The 16,043-nt window shown below is 46.9% G+C and overlaps 2 protein-coding genes across 4 annotated transcripts in view; one reads left to right on the plus strand and one right to left on the minus strand.

Annotated features, from left to right (window-relative positions):
* Positions 1 to 3,565: 3,565 nt before the first annotated feature.
* LOC146181605 (uncharacterized) lies at positions 3,566 to 7,814 on the minus strand. 2 transcript variants are annotated; one of them, XM_084576612.1, is made up of 2 exons: positions 6,570 to 7,814; positions 3,566 to 6,170 (listed from the first exon to the last, which is right to left on the minus strand). In XM_084576612.1, the coding sequence occupies exons 1-2, from the start codon at positions 7,581 to 7,583 to the stop codon at positions 4,677 to 4,679; spliced, it is 2,508 nt and encodes an 835-aa protein (XP_084432738.1). In that variant the 5' UTR covers positions 7,584 to 7,814; the 3' UTR covers positions 3,566 to 4,676. The 2 variants fall into 2 exon arrangements, with proteins under 2 accessions (XP_084432738.1, XP_084432737.1); XM_084576611.1 differs by having other exon boundaries at positions 3,566 to 5,759; positions 5,964 to 7,814.
* Positions 7,815 to 8,068: 254 nt separating this feature from the next.
* LOC146181606 (MYG1 exonuclease) overlaps positions 8,069 to 16,043 on the plus strand; it is a 31,981-nt gene continuing 24,006 nt past the window's right edge. The window contains exons 1-2 of one of the 2 annotated variants that reach the window (XM_084576613.1): positions 8,115 to 8,202; positions 8,296 to 8,349. In XM_084576613.1, coding sequence (XP_084432739.1) covers positions 8,150 to 8,202; positions 8,296 to 8,349 — 107 coding nt within the window. In that variant the 5' untranslated portion in view covers positions 8,115 to 8,149. Of the gene's footprint in view, positions 8,203 to 8,295; positions 8,350 to 16,043 lie in introns of both variants that reach the window. The other variant, XM_084576614.1, reaches the window with a different exon arrangement.

Below are 16,043 nucleotides of genomic sequence, written 5' to 3' on the forward strand. Positions count from 1 at the left end.
TGCACGCACTAAGAATTCACACTTCTTACGACAGGATGCAACAGCCTGGCATAATCATTGTGATTTTAGCTCTTGTGTAGCATTAAACAGTGACTCAAGAACAACTAAAAGATGACTGAAATTGGTTTTTATAATCTCAACTGAGGGGTCGGCAGAATTAAACGGCAGTTAACATCAAAAACAATAGGCATATGGTTGCTAGAGGTGCCACCATCAACTGTCGACCAATTGAGTATAGAAACACTACCAACTGGAGAAAGTTAAATCTCTCACAGATTGACTGTAGGCACATATGAAAGTAGGTAAACCAGAATTCATGCAATAAAGATTATTATTTGAAAGCCAATCCCACAGGCGCTTGCCGCAGGAATCCGTCTTGTAGCCCCACGAAACATGGTGCGAATTAGCCTCCAGTCAAAATAACCGGATTTCAACAATTAGTAAGTGGTCTAGCGATCTGGTGTCCTGAACACCATGAGGGGAATAAACATTCGCTAATGTAAACAGACTGAACCCTAGAATTTCAAAATCTAAAGCCAATAATTCAGAATCTAAAGTAGAATATTGAACAGAAATCTTAGCCTTATGTCAAAATTTCGAAGAAACAAGAATTAGTAAACCACCACCGCTTGAAATGCCGATCTTGTCGGAATGATCGATAATTTTGCAAATGAAAATGTTTTTCAGATGTAAGCCAAGTTTCTTGAAAAACAATTATGACTGGATTCTGTCTTAAAGAAAGGTAAACTAAATCTGTAATCGCTGAAAGAAGAGATCTACAGTTCCACTGAAGAACTCTTAACGCTCCTATGGTTGTGTAATCCGGGCAGCAACAACAGCCGCCTCAAAATGGTCCTTTCGTTTAGAGCCGAGCTGTTGCTTTTTTGGGGATCCACTGTGTTTTAGGATTTGCGTATCTGTCTTCACCATCTCTGCATCATGAGCCTCGTCTAACTTGTCAGAGTTTTGCATAGGAGATGTGGAGAGAGATTCATCTTGCGAGCAAGACATTGTAGCTAAGGGGTGCTGCACTGTTAATGAAGGCACAAGTGTCAAGGGAGAGACCATAGCAGTTTTCACAGCCTGAGTAATCTGAGCTGTCAGAACATTGGAGATGCACTCTGTGACCGCTGTCACAATCCTATCAACCATTTTGGCCATGGTCACTTCCACAGCAGTCGCTATGGCTTTAGACAGCGAGGAGTCTAATGTGGCTCCAGAACGGGCTGACACACCTGCATACCCGCGAGCTCTCTAATTTTTTGTATTGCCTCACGCCGCGAGCAATGTTTTTGGTCAAATATCTCCAGAATTTGCATTTCATGAGCCCACCGCAATGACAGCATTTGACGTTTTGATCTGAACATAAATTTGATTTATGGGCATCGCTGCATTTGCAACATCACAAGGAGGACTTGCAACCACCAGCAGTATGGCCATAATGCCAGCAATTGTTGCACAGCAAAGGCTTTGATGGAAGGGGATCTACACAGAATATCGAAGGCCATGATTTAATCTTTGATGGACAGACTGTACCTGCAAAAGTAGCAATTACCGATTCTGTTGGCACACAAACATTACTTACCTCCCGGCTACGCCGACAGACAGCAACAACACCTGCCGCGGAGAGAAGGTCAAAGGTTTCTTTTAGATTTAAGAAGGAATCAACACCTCGGACTAGACCTTTTGTGCAGGCCAGGTGTGAAGGAATAAAACTGCTTACCAGATGAGATGCAAGTGTAGAGATGTAGAGCAGTTTAGAAGATCCTTTAAACATGCCAGGTTTTGTGAACGGCACAAAATCCCGCCACAACCAAATTGAAGTACCTCAGCTATTCCTTCGTAGAAGGAAGTGGCTTCTTGAAGGGCAGCTCGAACAGCCCCTGGGTTGTTCATTTTAATGTTGCCTCCATCCATAGGAACGAGCGCCACAGGGATGCTGTGAACACCGGGGCTCTGAAAAGCAGATTAGGCAGAAGGGAAACCGACCAAGAGGAGTGCCCTTGGCCGGAGGAGAGCGTCGACATTATACCTTAAGTTACCAATCTCACCTCGTGCGTTAGGCAACAGAAAACAACGCAGAGGTGCAATGGGAAAAAACAAAACCAGGACCAGCAGCCCAATACTTAGCCAATCGGCGTGTGAGCAGGCCGAGAAGGGGCGTTCCTGTCTCGGGCGTTCCGAAGCTTTCAGCCCGGCGCTGCCTTCTCTTCGGCACGTGCTGGGCTCCTCTTTTCAGACGCCAACGCATGTGGTTGCTCCGGCGCCTGTGGGATCCACTTCGTCTTTCGGCGGGCACATGCCACGCGCGTTGCTACAGGTAAAAACGCCAAAGCGAAAAGTCAACAAAATGTATTGGGCAGCGTAGAGTGCAATGGGGATAACAAACATGACTGTGAGGTAACGGTTAGGTGTACGTACCTTTCTCCGTGGCAGTCGGAGAATGAACTAGGTCCCAACCACATAGGATTCCCAAAGCGCAACAAGCGACTGCGGCAAAGACATGCCAACAAAGGCGATAAACAGTTTGGGCAAGTTTGATAGCCGTGGAGAGAGCTGTAGAGAGTTCTGTGAGGAAAAGATTGGAGCACTTTCCTTCCTCCACTCCCTCTTTATAATTTTCGAACAGCACGAACTATTACGGCCGTTGCCTCGGGTGTTAAGCGGTACCGCTAACCACCACAGTCTACCCTACCGCTGCCGCACGAGAGTGGGTACACATGCGCAGATCACCATGACAGATGGTGCGACGTTCTCGTCAAATGCACACCAAACGATTCAGCATGCAGGGGCCAAAGTGCATTTATCCTTTTGCCTTCATGCCAAAGTATGTGCGTGGCTGAAGACACGCAGTAGCGGTAGAAATTCACAAGTGTAAGATGCCGAGGTAGTTGGTACTGCAAAACGAATATAACAGCGCAAAGCGTCCCGTTCTTTGCGCTGTTATATTCGTTAAGCAGTAGAGAGTTTACCGCGGCCGTGTACCACCACCGTGCGCCGCCAGCATAGCACGCGCTGATTGGTCCCTGCGTGCCGCGTCCACTGGCATTTAACGGGAACGTGGCGCCATCAGCGCATGCGTAATGATGCTCATGCAGTAGCGCTAAACTAAAAATTATGTATACAGACACCGCACACGTACATTGTGGCCGGATAATATTTTAGGACACTAATTTCAACGAAATACTGTTCCAAAGTGCATAAGCTACATTTCTCCTCAATCAAAACGAGGCTGCCGTGGCAAGTCTTAATAGTTGTCTTGAAGTGGACACCGTCGTCGCAGCGCCGTTGTCATGTCACAAGTAGCTAGCAGGTGTACAAAAGGCAAGATATTAGGAGCAGATGAACTTGATCCCTCCCTCAGCAAGCATCACACACGATTCACGACTGTGCTGCGACCAGCCGAGAAGGAAGACAAATTTCATGTGTTTTTCGTGGCGCCATTGTGTCATGTCACAAGAAGTTAGCAGGTGTGCTACAAAAGGCAAGATATTAGGAGCAGATTAACTTGATCCCTCCCTCAGCAGGCAACACACACGATTCATGACTGCGCTGCGACCAGCCAAGAAGGAAGACAAATTTCATGTGTTTTTAAAAACCCGTCCATTAAAAAGTTTATTTCGTTCCTTCACTGAATAAAGTTGTTCAATAACCAACACTGCAGATTCCTGTATCTGCAAAAAATACAAACTATTACAATATCTATAATGGCAACCTGAGGGGCAAAAATACATGACAATCAGCAACAAGACAGTTTGCTGGTGAGATCCTATCAGAGGCCGTATTCAGAGTTTGAGTCGTTTCCAAAAGTGGCGTTATTTTAACACATGATTGTTGGAAACGTCGTAACCAGAAGTGGTAGCCACTTCCGGTTCCAGAGTTTCCACAAATCACATGACTCGAAGTCACGGAGATAACACTACTGAAAACGAAGCAAACTCGGAATATGGACTCAAGAGACAAATGCAATTTTCCCGCTCTTAATGCATAACATTTTCATGAAGTAAAGCCAGCCTTGCTTTCAGCACCTAACAGTGAGAGCTGGGACTACTAATCCTTGGCAGCACTCAATAATAAAATAACATTTCCAGTTTCTACGCATATCTCTATAACATAGCGGCATATGCAAGGAACTTCTGCCTGAGATCTTTAAGGTTGGCAACAGTGAAAATGAGCACACTCAAACAATATCACTGAACTTCGATCATGAAGCTCCTGCAGCATTAACCCATTTTCAGTGGCAAGCAGAACATTTCAGTGCAGCAAGGGTCAGATATTGTAAAACTTGGGATGAGTATTATGCTGACTCCAAAACAGACTAGACCAACACGTACCACAGGTATCAATCACACTACATGAGGCCCTTGCACATTTAAATGTCATGTCAAGGCAGTCACTCCTCACTGAGACCCATCAGTGTAAAATAAACAAGTGAATCATGAAACAAGGTAATAATGCCTATGGCATTTGTGAAAGTGAAGCTCCCTCATATAGGAGATTGCATGTAAACATATAATAAAAAAGCACTGGTCAATTTCATGAAAAACTTCAAATACATTTGTTTTAAAAAAGCTGCAATAAAACGGTGGAATGTTCTACTGAATAGTAAAGAGCTCCTTAAATGTGCATCAGTTCTCCTGAATGTGAGTGGAGCTTTTTCTTCACTGAGGTACTCTTCATGGCATCTGCGACAACACCTGGACCAGATGCTTGTGGCTTGGAAGAACCTTTTTAGCTGGAGCAAACAGCTTGTTGACAATTTTGACTAGGTCAGCCAGTGCTCCCCAGGGCAGATGGCGGTTGCTTGAAAAGGACACCAGCATGTTGATTGCCTCGGCCCTGGTTGTAGTCGAGTTGGGAAGGGTGTCGTTGCCGAACAAGGCTTGGCACCTGGACAGAAGATCCTCACCGGGAGAGACTATTTTGTCGTAATCAGTCTCATAATCCGAACTGCTCTTTCCCGAATCTTTCTTGGGGCGGTACGGCTGCAGCAGACCAGCTGGAGGTATGATGCTGCTGATGGAAGCATTGGAGATGTCCTCAGAGTCGCTCTCAGAGTCGCCTTCTTCGAGCAGCCACAGATCATCATAGAAGCGCTCCTTGCGCTTGGCCCTTTGCAGTAGACCACTTGGAACTTTGTAGCTACTGTTTGAAGCATTTGACGAAACCTCGTCATCGCTGCCCTTACGCTTCCTCGATGCTCGCTTCGGTGCTGGATGGGCTTTGGTTGCAGTCTTCTTTTTGGAATGCTGTCCAGCATGCTGTAATGCCAAGTTGCCCTGGTATTCAAGCTTTTTATTTTTTGCCTTCCGAGCAGTTTTGTCTGCCTTATCAGCTTTAGGTCTCTTCTTTCCACCCGATAGTGATGGAAAGATGTGGCCTTTTGACGGCAGCTTCTCGGCATTTTCTTCCTCGGTCCTTTTGTCTGCCTTGTCAGAATTTTGCTCCTGGCTATCACCGGTAGTGGCAGCTGTGATGTCAGCACCAGTATTTGCGGCGATTGAACGAGCAGCTTGTTTGATGGGTGGGCTTTCTGCATCTGGTTGCAGCGATGACGGACCAGTGCCTGCGCGACCTCTCTTCATAGCCCTAGCTGCCTTCGCCGGCTGATCGACCTCCTGTGCACTTGGCTGCGGCGACAATGGATCAGCGCTGACCTTGACTGTGCCTGAACGACCTCTCTTCTTAGCCCTAGCTGTCTTCGCTGGCTGGTCGACTTCCTGTGCACTTGGCTGCGGCGACGACGGATCAGTGCTGACCTCCACAAAGCCTGCACGACCTTTCTTCGTGGCCCTAGCTGGCTTCGCTGGCTGATCGACCTCCTGCGCACTTGGCTGCAGCGACGATGGATCAGCGACGATCTCGATAATGCCTGCTCCTCTCTTCGTAGCCCTAGCTGTCTTCGCCGGCTGATCGACCTCCTGTGCACTTGGCAGCGGCGGCAACAACGAATCAGCAACGACCTCGACAGTGCCTGTACGACCTCTTTTGGTGGCCCTAGCTGCCTTCGCCGGCTGATCGACCTCCTGTGCACTTGGCAGCGGCAGCGACGACGGATCAGCGAAGATCTCAACAATGCCTGCTCCTCTCTTCGTAGCCCTAGCTGCCTTCGCCGGCTGACCAACCTCCTGTGCACTTGGCAGCGGCGGCGATGCCGGATCAGCGACGATCTCAACAATGCCTGCTCCTCTCTTCGTAGCCCTAGCTGCCTTCGCCGGCTGATCGACCTCCTGTGCACTTGGTAGCGGCGGCGACGACGGATCAGCGACGTTCTTAACAATGCCTGCTCCTCTCTTCGTAGCCCTAGCTGTCTCCGCTGGCTGATCGACCTCCTGTGCACTTGGCAGCAGCGGCGATGACGGACCAGCGACGATCTCTGCAATGCCTGCTCCTCTCTTCGTAGCCCTAGCTGTCTTCACCGGCTGATCGACCTCCTGTGCACTTGGCAGCGGCGGCGACGACGGATCTGCGCTGACCTCGATGGCGCCTGCACGACCTCTCTTCGTGGCCCTTGCTGGCTGATCAACCTCCTGTGCACTTGGCTGCGACGACGATGGACCAGCGACGACCTCGACAGTGCCTGCTCCTCTCTTCGTAGGCTTAGCTGGCTTCTCCAGCTGCTCCACCTCCTGTGCACTTGGCTGCGGCGACGATGGTTCAGCGCCGACCTCGACAGCGCCTGCGCGACCTCTCTTCGTGGTCCTAGCTGGCTTCGCTGGCTGATCGACCTCTTGAGCACTTGGCTGCGGCAACGACGGACTAGCGACGACCTCGACAGTGGTTGCACGACCTCTCTTCGTGGCCCTAGCTGTCTTTGTCGACTGATCGACCTCCGACGCACTTGGCTGCGGCGACGACGGACCAGCGACGACCTCGACAGTGCCTGCACGACCTCTCTTCGTGGCCCTAGCTGTCTTTGCCGACTGATCGACCTCCGGCGCACTTGGCTGCGGAGACGACGGATCGGCGACGACTTCGACAGTGCCTGCACGGCCTCTCTTCGTGGCCCTAGCTGTCTTTGCCGACTGACCGACCTCCGGCGCTCTTGGCTGCGGCGACGACGGACCAGCGACGACCTCGACAGTGCCTGCACGACCTCTCTTCGTGGCCTTAGCTGTCTTTGCCGACTGATCGACCTCCGGCGCACTTGGCTGCGGCGACGACGGACCAGCTACGACCTCGACAGAGTCTGCTCCTCCCTCCGTAGCCCTAGCTGGATTCTTCGGCTGTTCGACCTTCTGTGCACTTGGTTGCGGCGACGACGGATCAGCCCTAACATCCACAGTGACTGCGCCTGTCTTCATAGCCCTAGCTGGCTTCGAGGACTGCTCGACCTCCTGTGCCGTGGCGCCAGAGGTGCCGGCTTTGTTTAGCGCACCTGTCGGTTTGGCACCGCGCTTTGTCTTCGGTCGACCAGCGGAGTCTAGCGCCGCAGGTTGGTTTTCAGGTGCAGGTCGCGGTGCTTGATTAACTCCTTCAGATGAAGAGTCCGCGGTCCCATGAGGGTTGTTCCGAGGAGACGCATTGGCGTCGCGGGGGACGTCACGCTGTGATCGGTTGCGTCGCGCCTTTTTTACCGCCATGACGAGGAACGCCAAGAAGCCAACAGCGGTAATCCTGAGGGAGCAGCGCCGGCAATGCAGTGGTCGCAGAAAACTGCCGTGGCAGTAACTCCTTCGAAGGGCCAGGAACAACAAACTGCTGCTACTTTTACGGAAGTTTACTACGGCAACAGACACAACTGTCGACGCGTTTACCGCTAGCGCGACTGGCGACCGCGCAAACGTTCACCAAGCGCGCGAACTGGCGCGAACCGAAGGACAAAAGAAATAATGATAAAAAAAGCGTTTTTTTTTTTTTTTTTTTATCGTTGGCTCAACGTTGTCGCGGGAATGTAATGACGTCGGTCGAATCTGACCGCAGGCAAACTGAACAAAATTTTTATCAGTCATACACTACAATACCTAATAAACTATCCCTTTTATAACCTAAAATATTTTTTTATTTATGCTTTGTAGTTTACCCATTTATCTGTGCTAAATAAGGATTTAAAGCATTTATAAGCTTTGCAACTTGGCACAAAGCCAACTGAAGCCGTGCTGCATCGTTATCGTAGCCAAGATATTTTTTAGCACCACCATACCGGCACATGCGAAGTTTTCTGTTTACAACCCGGACAATTCAAGTTTCTTCGGCTTTCAGGTGGGGGCCTTCAAAGGTGTGCCGATGAAGATTCCCCCAGTCTGTGTCTGAATCTATGTCCCGTGTTCTTTTTGCGCCGCGTCTAATTGGCAGAACAGTGCTATCTGCGCACGCGCTTCAAGTAGGAGCGTCAACTGTTTACGTTCGGTAGGTCTACCTCCATAGTTTCAGATTGTCACGTCCTTTAGTCTCAGTAACTTATTTCACAGGCCCGTGTCAGATTTGTGGACAGAGTACGGTAACAGCCGCTCGCTGCTAATTGCAGTGGTGCACTTTTTTTTTTTTTTTCGCTTAATCTTGAGTCCTTGTTAACATTTGACCGTTTGATGATTCCCCAAAGTCGCAGTTCAGGACGCGCGCATGCTGTCTGTATCACGCTTGTTTGTAGAGCGCTGGAGCCGATATTTTAGTTCAGCTGCTTTAACCTGTACCTCTGCTGCTCTGGTTCTGCTTCAAACTGATTCCCCTGCTCATCCTACTCCAAACTGGCTGCCGCTGTGTTTTACAAATTTAACTCAACATGGGAACGATGGCAATGCAGTGATGGTAGAGGCAGAATGCATCTCGCACTGGGCTTAATACAATTAAAGTTTTCGAAAAGCGTGAAGCATAATATTTGTTCTCAAGTAAATTTAAAACGAGCCTCATGTGATTGGAGGGAACTAATTGCAAAAAAAAAAAAAAAAATGCGCTGTGCATGTGACGGCATCTCCTCCTCGCCTTTTAAATCGCCAGTGAAAGGAGAAGCAAGAGCTGCAAGCAAAGCAGATAGCGCAGACTACCGTGAGCTGGATGGATGATGGATGATGGATGGATGATAGTGGCTCTGCCCTTTGTATCGGACGGCAGCTTGCGCCGCCTAGCCAGAAAATTAAAAGAAATATATTTATCTCTTCCCTATTTTTAGCTTCTAATTCGCCCGTATCTGCCCCCCTCCCTTTTTTTCTTCTCTTTATTCTCTTGACTTTTTCCACCAATCCTCCAACCTCTCTTTTGTTATCAAAACGCATTCCTCATCCATTCGTCCATCTTCCACAGCAAATCCCAGCTCTTTCTCCAGATCTGCCGCTTTTCCCGCGGGAAGGGCAGGACGACGTTTTTGGCACCTTAGAACAACATGTTCCGTTGCTTCCTCCTCAGTTCCGCACGCCGCGCATAATATATCTACTTCCTGAAATTTTTTCCTGTACGTTTTTGTTCTGAGGGCCCCTGTCCTAGCCTAAAACAGCAATGAGCTCCCTCGTGAGTTGTCGAATAAACTTTCTTTCTTTATATCCTGTTTTCGAGTTCTATACATACCCAATGCTGATTTTCCGTGCATTCTTTCCTCCCACATTTTCCTTTCTGCCTCCTTTACCTGCTTTTCAATGCTGCTGTTTTGCTGCGGTGCATCTCCAAACTCTAGGTACTTAAATCTGAGCTTTCGGGTTCTGTTAGTCCATTTCGTATTCAGGCTTTTCATGAAGAGGTGCTTGTACATTTTTCGTGCCCACCTTGATTCCTCCATTTCGGTTAGTCTCTGATCATATTTTAGTTTGCTAATTGCCTCTCTAACCTCAAATGATGCCCAGCCCATATCTCCCTGGACTCCTTCATTAGGTGTGTTGCCATGTGCTCCCAATGCCAATCTACCTACCTTTCTCTGTCTGATTTCAAGGCCTGACTGTACTTCTGATTTCATGCACAGGACTGCATTTCCAAAAGTGAGTCCTGGTACCATAACACCCTTCCATACCCCTCTAACAACCTCATACCTGTTATAATTCCGGAGGGCCCTGTGTTTCATAATATCCGAACTCCTTTTCCCTTTGTCTATCGTAATTCTTTCATGCTTTTCTAGGTAATTTTTTCCTTCATTGATACATATGCCCAGGTATTTATAGCTCTCCACATGTTCAACCTTGGTGCCTTGTATTTCCAGCACGTCCCCCCTTTCATCATTAAATACCATTATTCCTGATTTTTCGCTGCTAAATTGCAGTCCCAGCTTTTCGCCCTCTTCTCCACAGATCTTAAGCAGCTCCTGCAACCCATCCCTCTTATCTGCCAGCAGTACAATGTCATCCGTGTACATCAATCCTGGTAGAACTTGTGTTACTTTCTGTCCTCCCTGCATATAGCTTGCATCGAATCCCATATTACTTTCTTCCAGGCGCCTTTCCATTTGGCTCATGTATATCATGAAAAGCAGCGGTGACAGTGGGCACCCTTGCCTAAGCCCCCTTTTTATTTTTGCTGGTTTTGTTGTTTCTGTCTCCCATACTATCACTGCCTCATTATCTGCATACACTTCTTGTATGAACTGAACCAGGTTTTTATTCAGGCCATATTCCTTCAACTGGTCCCACAGTTTTTTCTGATCTACACTGTCATATGCCCCTTTAATATCTAAAAACGCTATCCATAATGGTCTCTGACTTGCTGCTGCTGTTTCTATACACTGGGTAACCACAAATAAATTATCCTCTAGTCTTCTGTCCTTGCGGAAACCATTTTGTAGTTCTCCGAGGATATTCCCTCCTGCCCATTCCTCCATCCTTACTTTTACTAACTGCATTGCTACCCTGTATATAACTGACGTAACTGTGATTGGCCAATAGGACTTTATGTTATCTCTGCTTCCCTTGCCTTTGTATATTAGTCTCATCCTGCTTAATTTCCAATCTTTTGGTACTTGTCCGCCCTTTATTGTTTGTTCAATCAACTGTCGCAATTTTTCTTAGCTTTTTTGTCCTAATCTGGTAATCAATCCCATGGGTATGCTATCTGGTCCTGTCGCTGTTCCCAAGGGGACCTTCCGTTCTATTCTTTCCCATTCTCTTGCTGTCATCTCCTTGTATTCTTGCTCCTCGTCCCTGTGGTCCTCATTATTCTCCCTTTCTTCTGCGGCATTCACTTCCAGACTGGCAAAGGCTGTTTCTATTGTGCGCCTAACATATTCCTGTGCTTCCTCTCCCTCCACTCTTTTTCCTTCCTGTGTGGTCAGTGAGTGTTGGACCCCTTCCGTCTTTTTTGCTTGTAGCCTTATGTGGTTCCAAAACCTCTTTGCAGCATTTTTATCTTTTTTACTTATGTCCATCATCCACTGGACCCCAGCCTTTCCTATTTTGATTTGGATTAAGGTTGACGCCTCCCTTTTTCTCTCAAGGTACTCCTTCCATTTGGATTCTACTTCCCTTGGTGTGGCTCCCCTCTTCTTTGCTAATCTGTGCTCTCTGGATGCCTCTTGATGCCTCGTTATGGCTGCTTTAACTTCAGCATCCCACCAGCTTTTTGGTTTATATTTCCTCTTTCCTCTTATAATCTTGCCCTTTTTTAGCTCTCTTTTAAATACTTCTACTAGGTCATCGTATGTCCATTCTCTATTTGGTTGTTGGTTTACTATGTCCTCAATGCGCTTTGACCCTTTTTCCAACTGCATATCATTGAGTTTCTGGTTGCTTTCACATACCTGCATTTTTGTTGCGGCTGCTGTCCCGCCAAATTGGAGTTTAATTCTTTTGTGATCGCTTCCTAAGCTCTTCGCCCCTTCTTCATCAATTTCCATACCTACTAACCTGTCATACAGCTTGTGGGACATCAGACAATAGTCGATAGTGAAATGAGAGTTATTTCTTTCCCATGTTATTTTTCCCTCACACTTTATCTCTGAATTAACTATTGTGGGATCCTGGGTTTCACAAAATGTTCCTAACATTTTGCCTGTCGTATCGGTAGCTCCATCAAAAAATTCCATATGGGCATTCATATCCCCTAAGATTATCACTTCCTTATTCTGGCCAAATTCCTCTATGTCTTTAGCTAAACATCTGAAATGTTCTGAATTTTCTTCATTCGAGTCATTTCCTGTTTTTAGGTAAACAAACCCTAGTACTGTATCTAGGTTTCCCACTCTACCCTGGAGCCATATATGTTCTCTGCAGCTTTCTGTTATCCTTTTCCAATCTTGGCCTTTGATTAGCGCCCCCAGGCCACCTCCTTTTCGGTCCTTCCCTTTTATATTGCACCCCAGCCATGAGTATCCTTCAATGTGTGGAGGTTCTTCACTGTCTCTAAGGTGGGTTTCTGCCACACCATATACTACAAAATTTCCAGTTTGCAGCTGCTCCTGTATTTCATCCCATTTAATTCTACTTCTACCCCTTTGCATATTTGGGACGTTAAACCCCTCAAAACCAAAACCAAACCTTTGCATATTAATGAAGGCCAAATTTACGGGTTGTTTCTTTTTCCTCCTCCGTGCCTTCGTCCTGCCCTTCCTCCCTCCATCTTTGTCTCCTACTTCTCGGTATGCAGGGGCAATCTGCCCGCCTGTAAAAAAGCTAGCGCCCTTCGCCCCATCCGCAGCCCAAGCTGCCATCCCGCTGGTGCGGTGTAATGGATGCCATCAGGAGTGAAGGGGAGGTAGTTCCTATCCCCATGTATCACCCTGTTCACATCCATGACATCGCACCTGAGGGCCTTCCCTACCTCCCAGATCATCTCATTAGCCCTCAGTACTTGGTGTGCTACGTACGGGCCCTGTCCCTTGACTGCCGGCACTGTGCACAGCACTATGTGCACATTCTCAGCTGTAGCCCGTAGCTTCTCCACCCCTGTTCTTATCTGCCTGCCTAGGTTTTGTCCCCTGTTCTTCAGCACGTCGTTTACTCCGGCATGGATGATTACCAGATTTTCTCCTTCTCTATTTTCCCACAGCATATCCTTTGTCCTCTCCACTACCTGCCCAAAACACTCGCCCGGCCTGCTTTCCACTTGCACTTTCTCATTAAACTTCACTGTCTTTAAGACTGCCTTTTTAATTCTCGTGACATTAGAGCTCCCTACCACCCATACCCTCTTGCTGCCGGCTCCTGTCTCTTCCCTGTCAGTGCTATCCAGTCCCTGCTGCCTCGACCCCTGTGTCCCCTCTTCCCTCCGGTTACCATCGGGGCTCGTGTCCCCTAGAATCGCTTCATTCTCCCTGCGCGCCCCCTGTGACGCGTCCGCCCCCCCGTCGTCCAGGGTGGCATTACTGCCTGCATTCTTGTGGAGTGCTTTCCGTCCCTCTGCCTGTCTCTTTGTCCACTCTTCCACCTGTTCTTCCAATCTGCTTGCCTTATCGCGCACCTCTCTCAACTCGCGCTGTAGGCTCTCCACCTTGACGCCCCACTTCTTCTCGACTCTCGTCTCAAACTCCGCCCTTCTCTTCCTTTCCTCCTGAAGCTCCTTCCTCATCCGTTCTACCTCCTTGGTCAGCTCCCCCTCTACTTTCTCCACCGCCGTGCATATTTTGCATTTCAAGCTGGCCTCCTCAGCCTCCATCATGCTCTCAAACCCTGTCTCGTCCAGGAAGCTGTTAGGAAACTCGCCTAGGTTCAAAACCTACACCAGTTCCTTTGGTTCTGCTGTTAAAGCAAGCAGATACTTCACCATTGAGCATCTTTGTCAATGACAAGCGTTGCAGACCTACGTCAGACAAAAGCGTGCTTGAAGCGTGATGGCGAGGTGTGGTGAAGTTGTCATTCACTTAGAAACCTTCTCAAGAGTGTTGGAAAGCTACACAGGGTCTGTCACCAATATGTGAGAACTCGAGCCTCGGAACTGGCAGAAGGCAGTGAAGAAAAGAAGTTGAAGAATTAAAAGGCTGCCCTTTCAGTGCTGTCTATTCCTCCAGTGCTGGAGGCACTATACTGACCAGCATTTGGGAATTTGTCAGAATATGCATAGGATCAAAAAGGATGTGTACAAGATAGGGAGCTGAAATGTCATGCCCACTGATGTGAATTCCAGACTAGTGCGGCTGCTTGAGCACATCAGAGTGGTAGACTCCACGTTTGAATCCATCGAGTCAAAATAGGCATGAGCTTTAGGTCAAACTTGGTGTTCAGTTATGAAGTGCCTAAGCAAGCGTTCCATTTGCTGCTAGTCGTTTTCAAATGGTTGCTCAGGTCAGCCTGCATTTTTTTTTTTAAACATCTTTACACGTTTTGCCTATTTGTCTTGTCTTGTCTTGTCAGAGATACAGGCAGTTGGAAAACCACTGAACGTTGCATAAAAAAGAACCAGATGGGTATTTTTTATGCCATGAATTGAAAAACTTCAATTAGAATGCTCCAGAACTCATTTTACTGCTTTGAAGCTGCTTCAAAAAGTTTGAGCCTGCTTCCACACCTGCCACTGCTGCCTTACATGCCCTTGCAAATCAAGAGGCTCAACTCCTCACCATACATCGTCTGCTAGCCTCATGCTGCCTCAGTGTCATCGCCCACAAAACACAGTGACCTACATATCCTTTGGAGGTTCAGTGGATGGCGGGTTCGCCCCGCGTTGGCTCACCTTTTCTCTGGGCTAGATAGCTCTGTCGAGAAGAATGCTTGTCATCTGGCTCATTCATGCTGCTTCCCAAAACTATCATGCTGCCAAGATTTTGCATGAGTGCACATTAGGAAACTGTCTTCAAAAATATAATAATTTTTGTCATAACTGAGAAATGAAATATAATTGTGAACAGGATTGAATACCACTGCAATTCGCAATTTAAAAAAAAAAATTCACGAAAGAGGAAAACCTAACCCGTCACATTTTCACAGGAAATTGCAAGAAATGGCAAATTTATTCAATTTTAAGCCATCATCATTCCTGCCAACAAGAAGAAAACTCATCTATAAGCTTCGACAAGGCTTCAGATAATGCATTAAATAGAATAACCTAAATTCATCAAATATTGAATTTTTGACGCTACTCCTTAAGGAAAGATCTAAACAGTTCTGTTGAATGAAAACGTGTTCAGTTTCATATTTATTTTTAAATTTTTAGCTTACATAATGCAGCGTTTTTTAGTAAAGTGCCTGATATTTATAAAGTACTTAAAATTGTTTTTAGGAAATTTCAGTAAAATTTGAAGCTGTGGTAGTTTCCTTAATTTGAATCAAAATTGCCATTTCTAGATACATTTGAATTTTTTCTAATTTCAAAATAGTATTGAGAAACAATGGACAAAGCTAGAGGTACAAACTTTTGCCAGAATAAAGAACAAGGCCTGGACAATGCAGAGAAAAAGTTTCAATGGCAACACTTTAGTGCATCGTGCTAGAATGTAGAGCTTAATATTGATAATTTTCAGTACAAGCTCTCGGTTTTATTTTTATTTTTGTACTTTTAAACATTATAATGCAACCAGGATGTCGAACCAAACTGAATACCGGAACTGAACCTGAATTTTTTTCGCCATCTTGGAACGGAACCCGAACCTGAACAAATGAGAGGAACTGTTCCGAACCGGTTCGCGGTACTATTCCAACCCAGTTTTACTGGCAACTTGCCTTCATTATTTTTTCTTTTATCGCTACTTGTAAGGCTCTCTCCTCGCTGATTTACAAAGTTCCACAGCTCACCGCAAACATCACAGCTATATTGCAAAAAGGTCACAAGAACACAGGTAAATAATTGCCTCATGGAAGCACCAATCTCTTTTGTTGGGCTATTGTTTCGTCCCGAACATGGGTGGCCGCTGCGCCGCTCATGGAGAAAGTTGCCCCATTCGAGAGCCTTCCTAAGCAGTGAAATAATGGCAGATAATTTGTAAGTACAGTTAAATGTTTAGATAAATAAATATATAACTGTATCTGAACTTAGCACAAAGATGAATCCCTAAGTCGATTTCCCCTTCTGTCTTCTCTTCCTTTTGTCCCTAGCAATGACTGCTTGCTCATTTCTATTGGCAAGTTAAACAGTGCCAGGAATGAAGCTTCGATGTTCAAATGTGAAGACGGGATGGAGCAAGGAGCTAAGGGGAATTACTAGTAGCAGTACTAATTCACAAGCTCTATTTGGTGTGCTATTGTTTCGGCACACCTAAC

This window comes from Amblyomma maculatum, chromosome 8 (genome assembly GCF_055883805.1).
Source record: "Amblyomma maculatum isolate TAMU_Amacu chromosome 8, ASM5588380v1, whole genome shotgun sequence".
Taxonomy (NCBI): Eukaryota; Metazoa; Arthropoda; class Arachnida; order Ixodida; family Ixodidae; genus Amblyomma; species Amblyomma maculatum.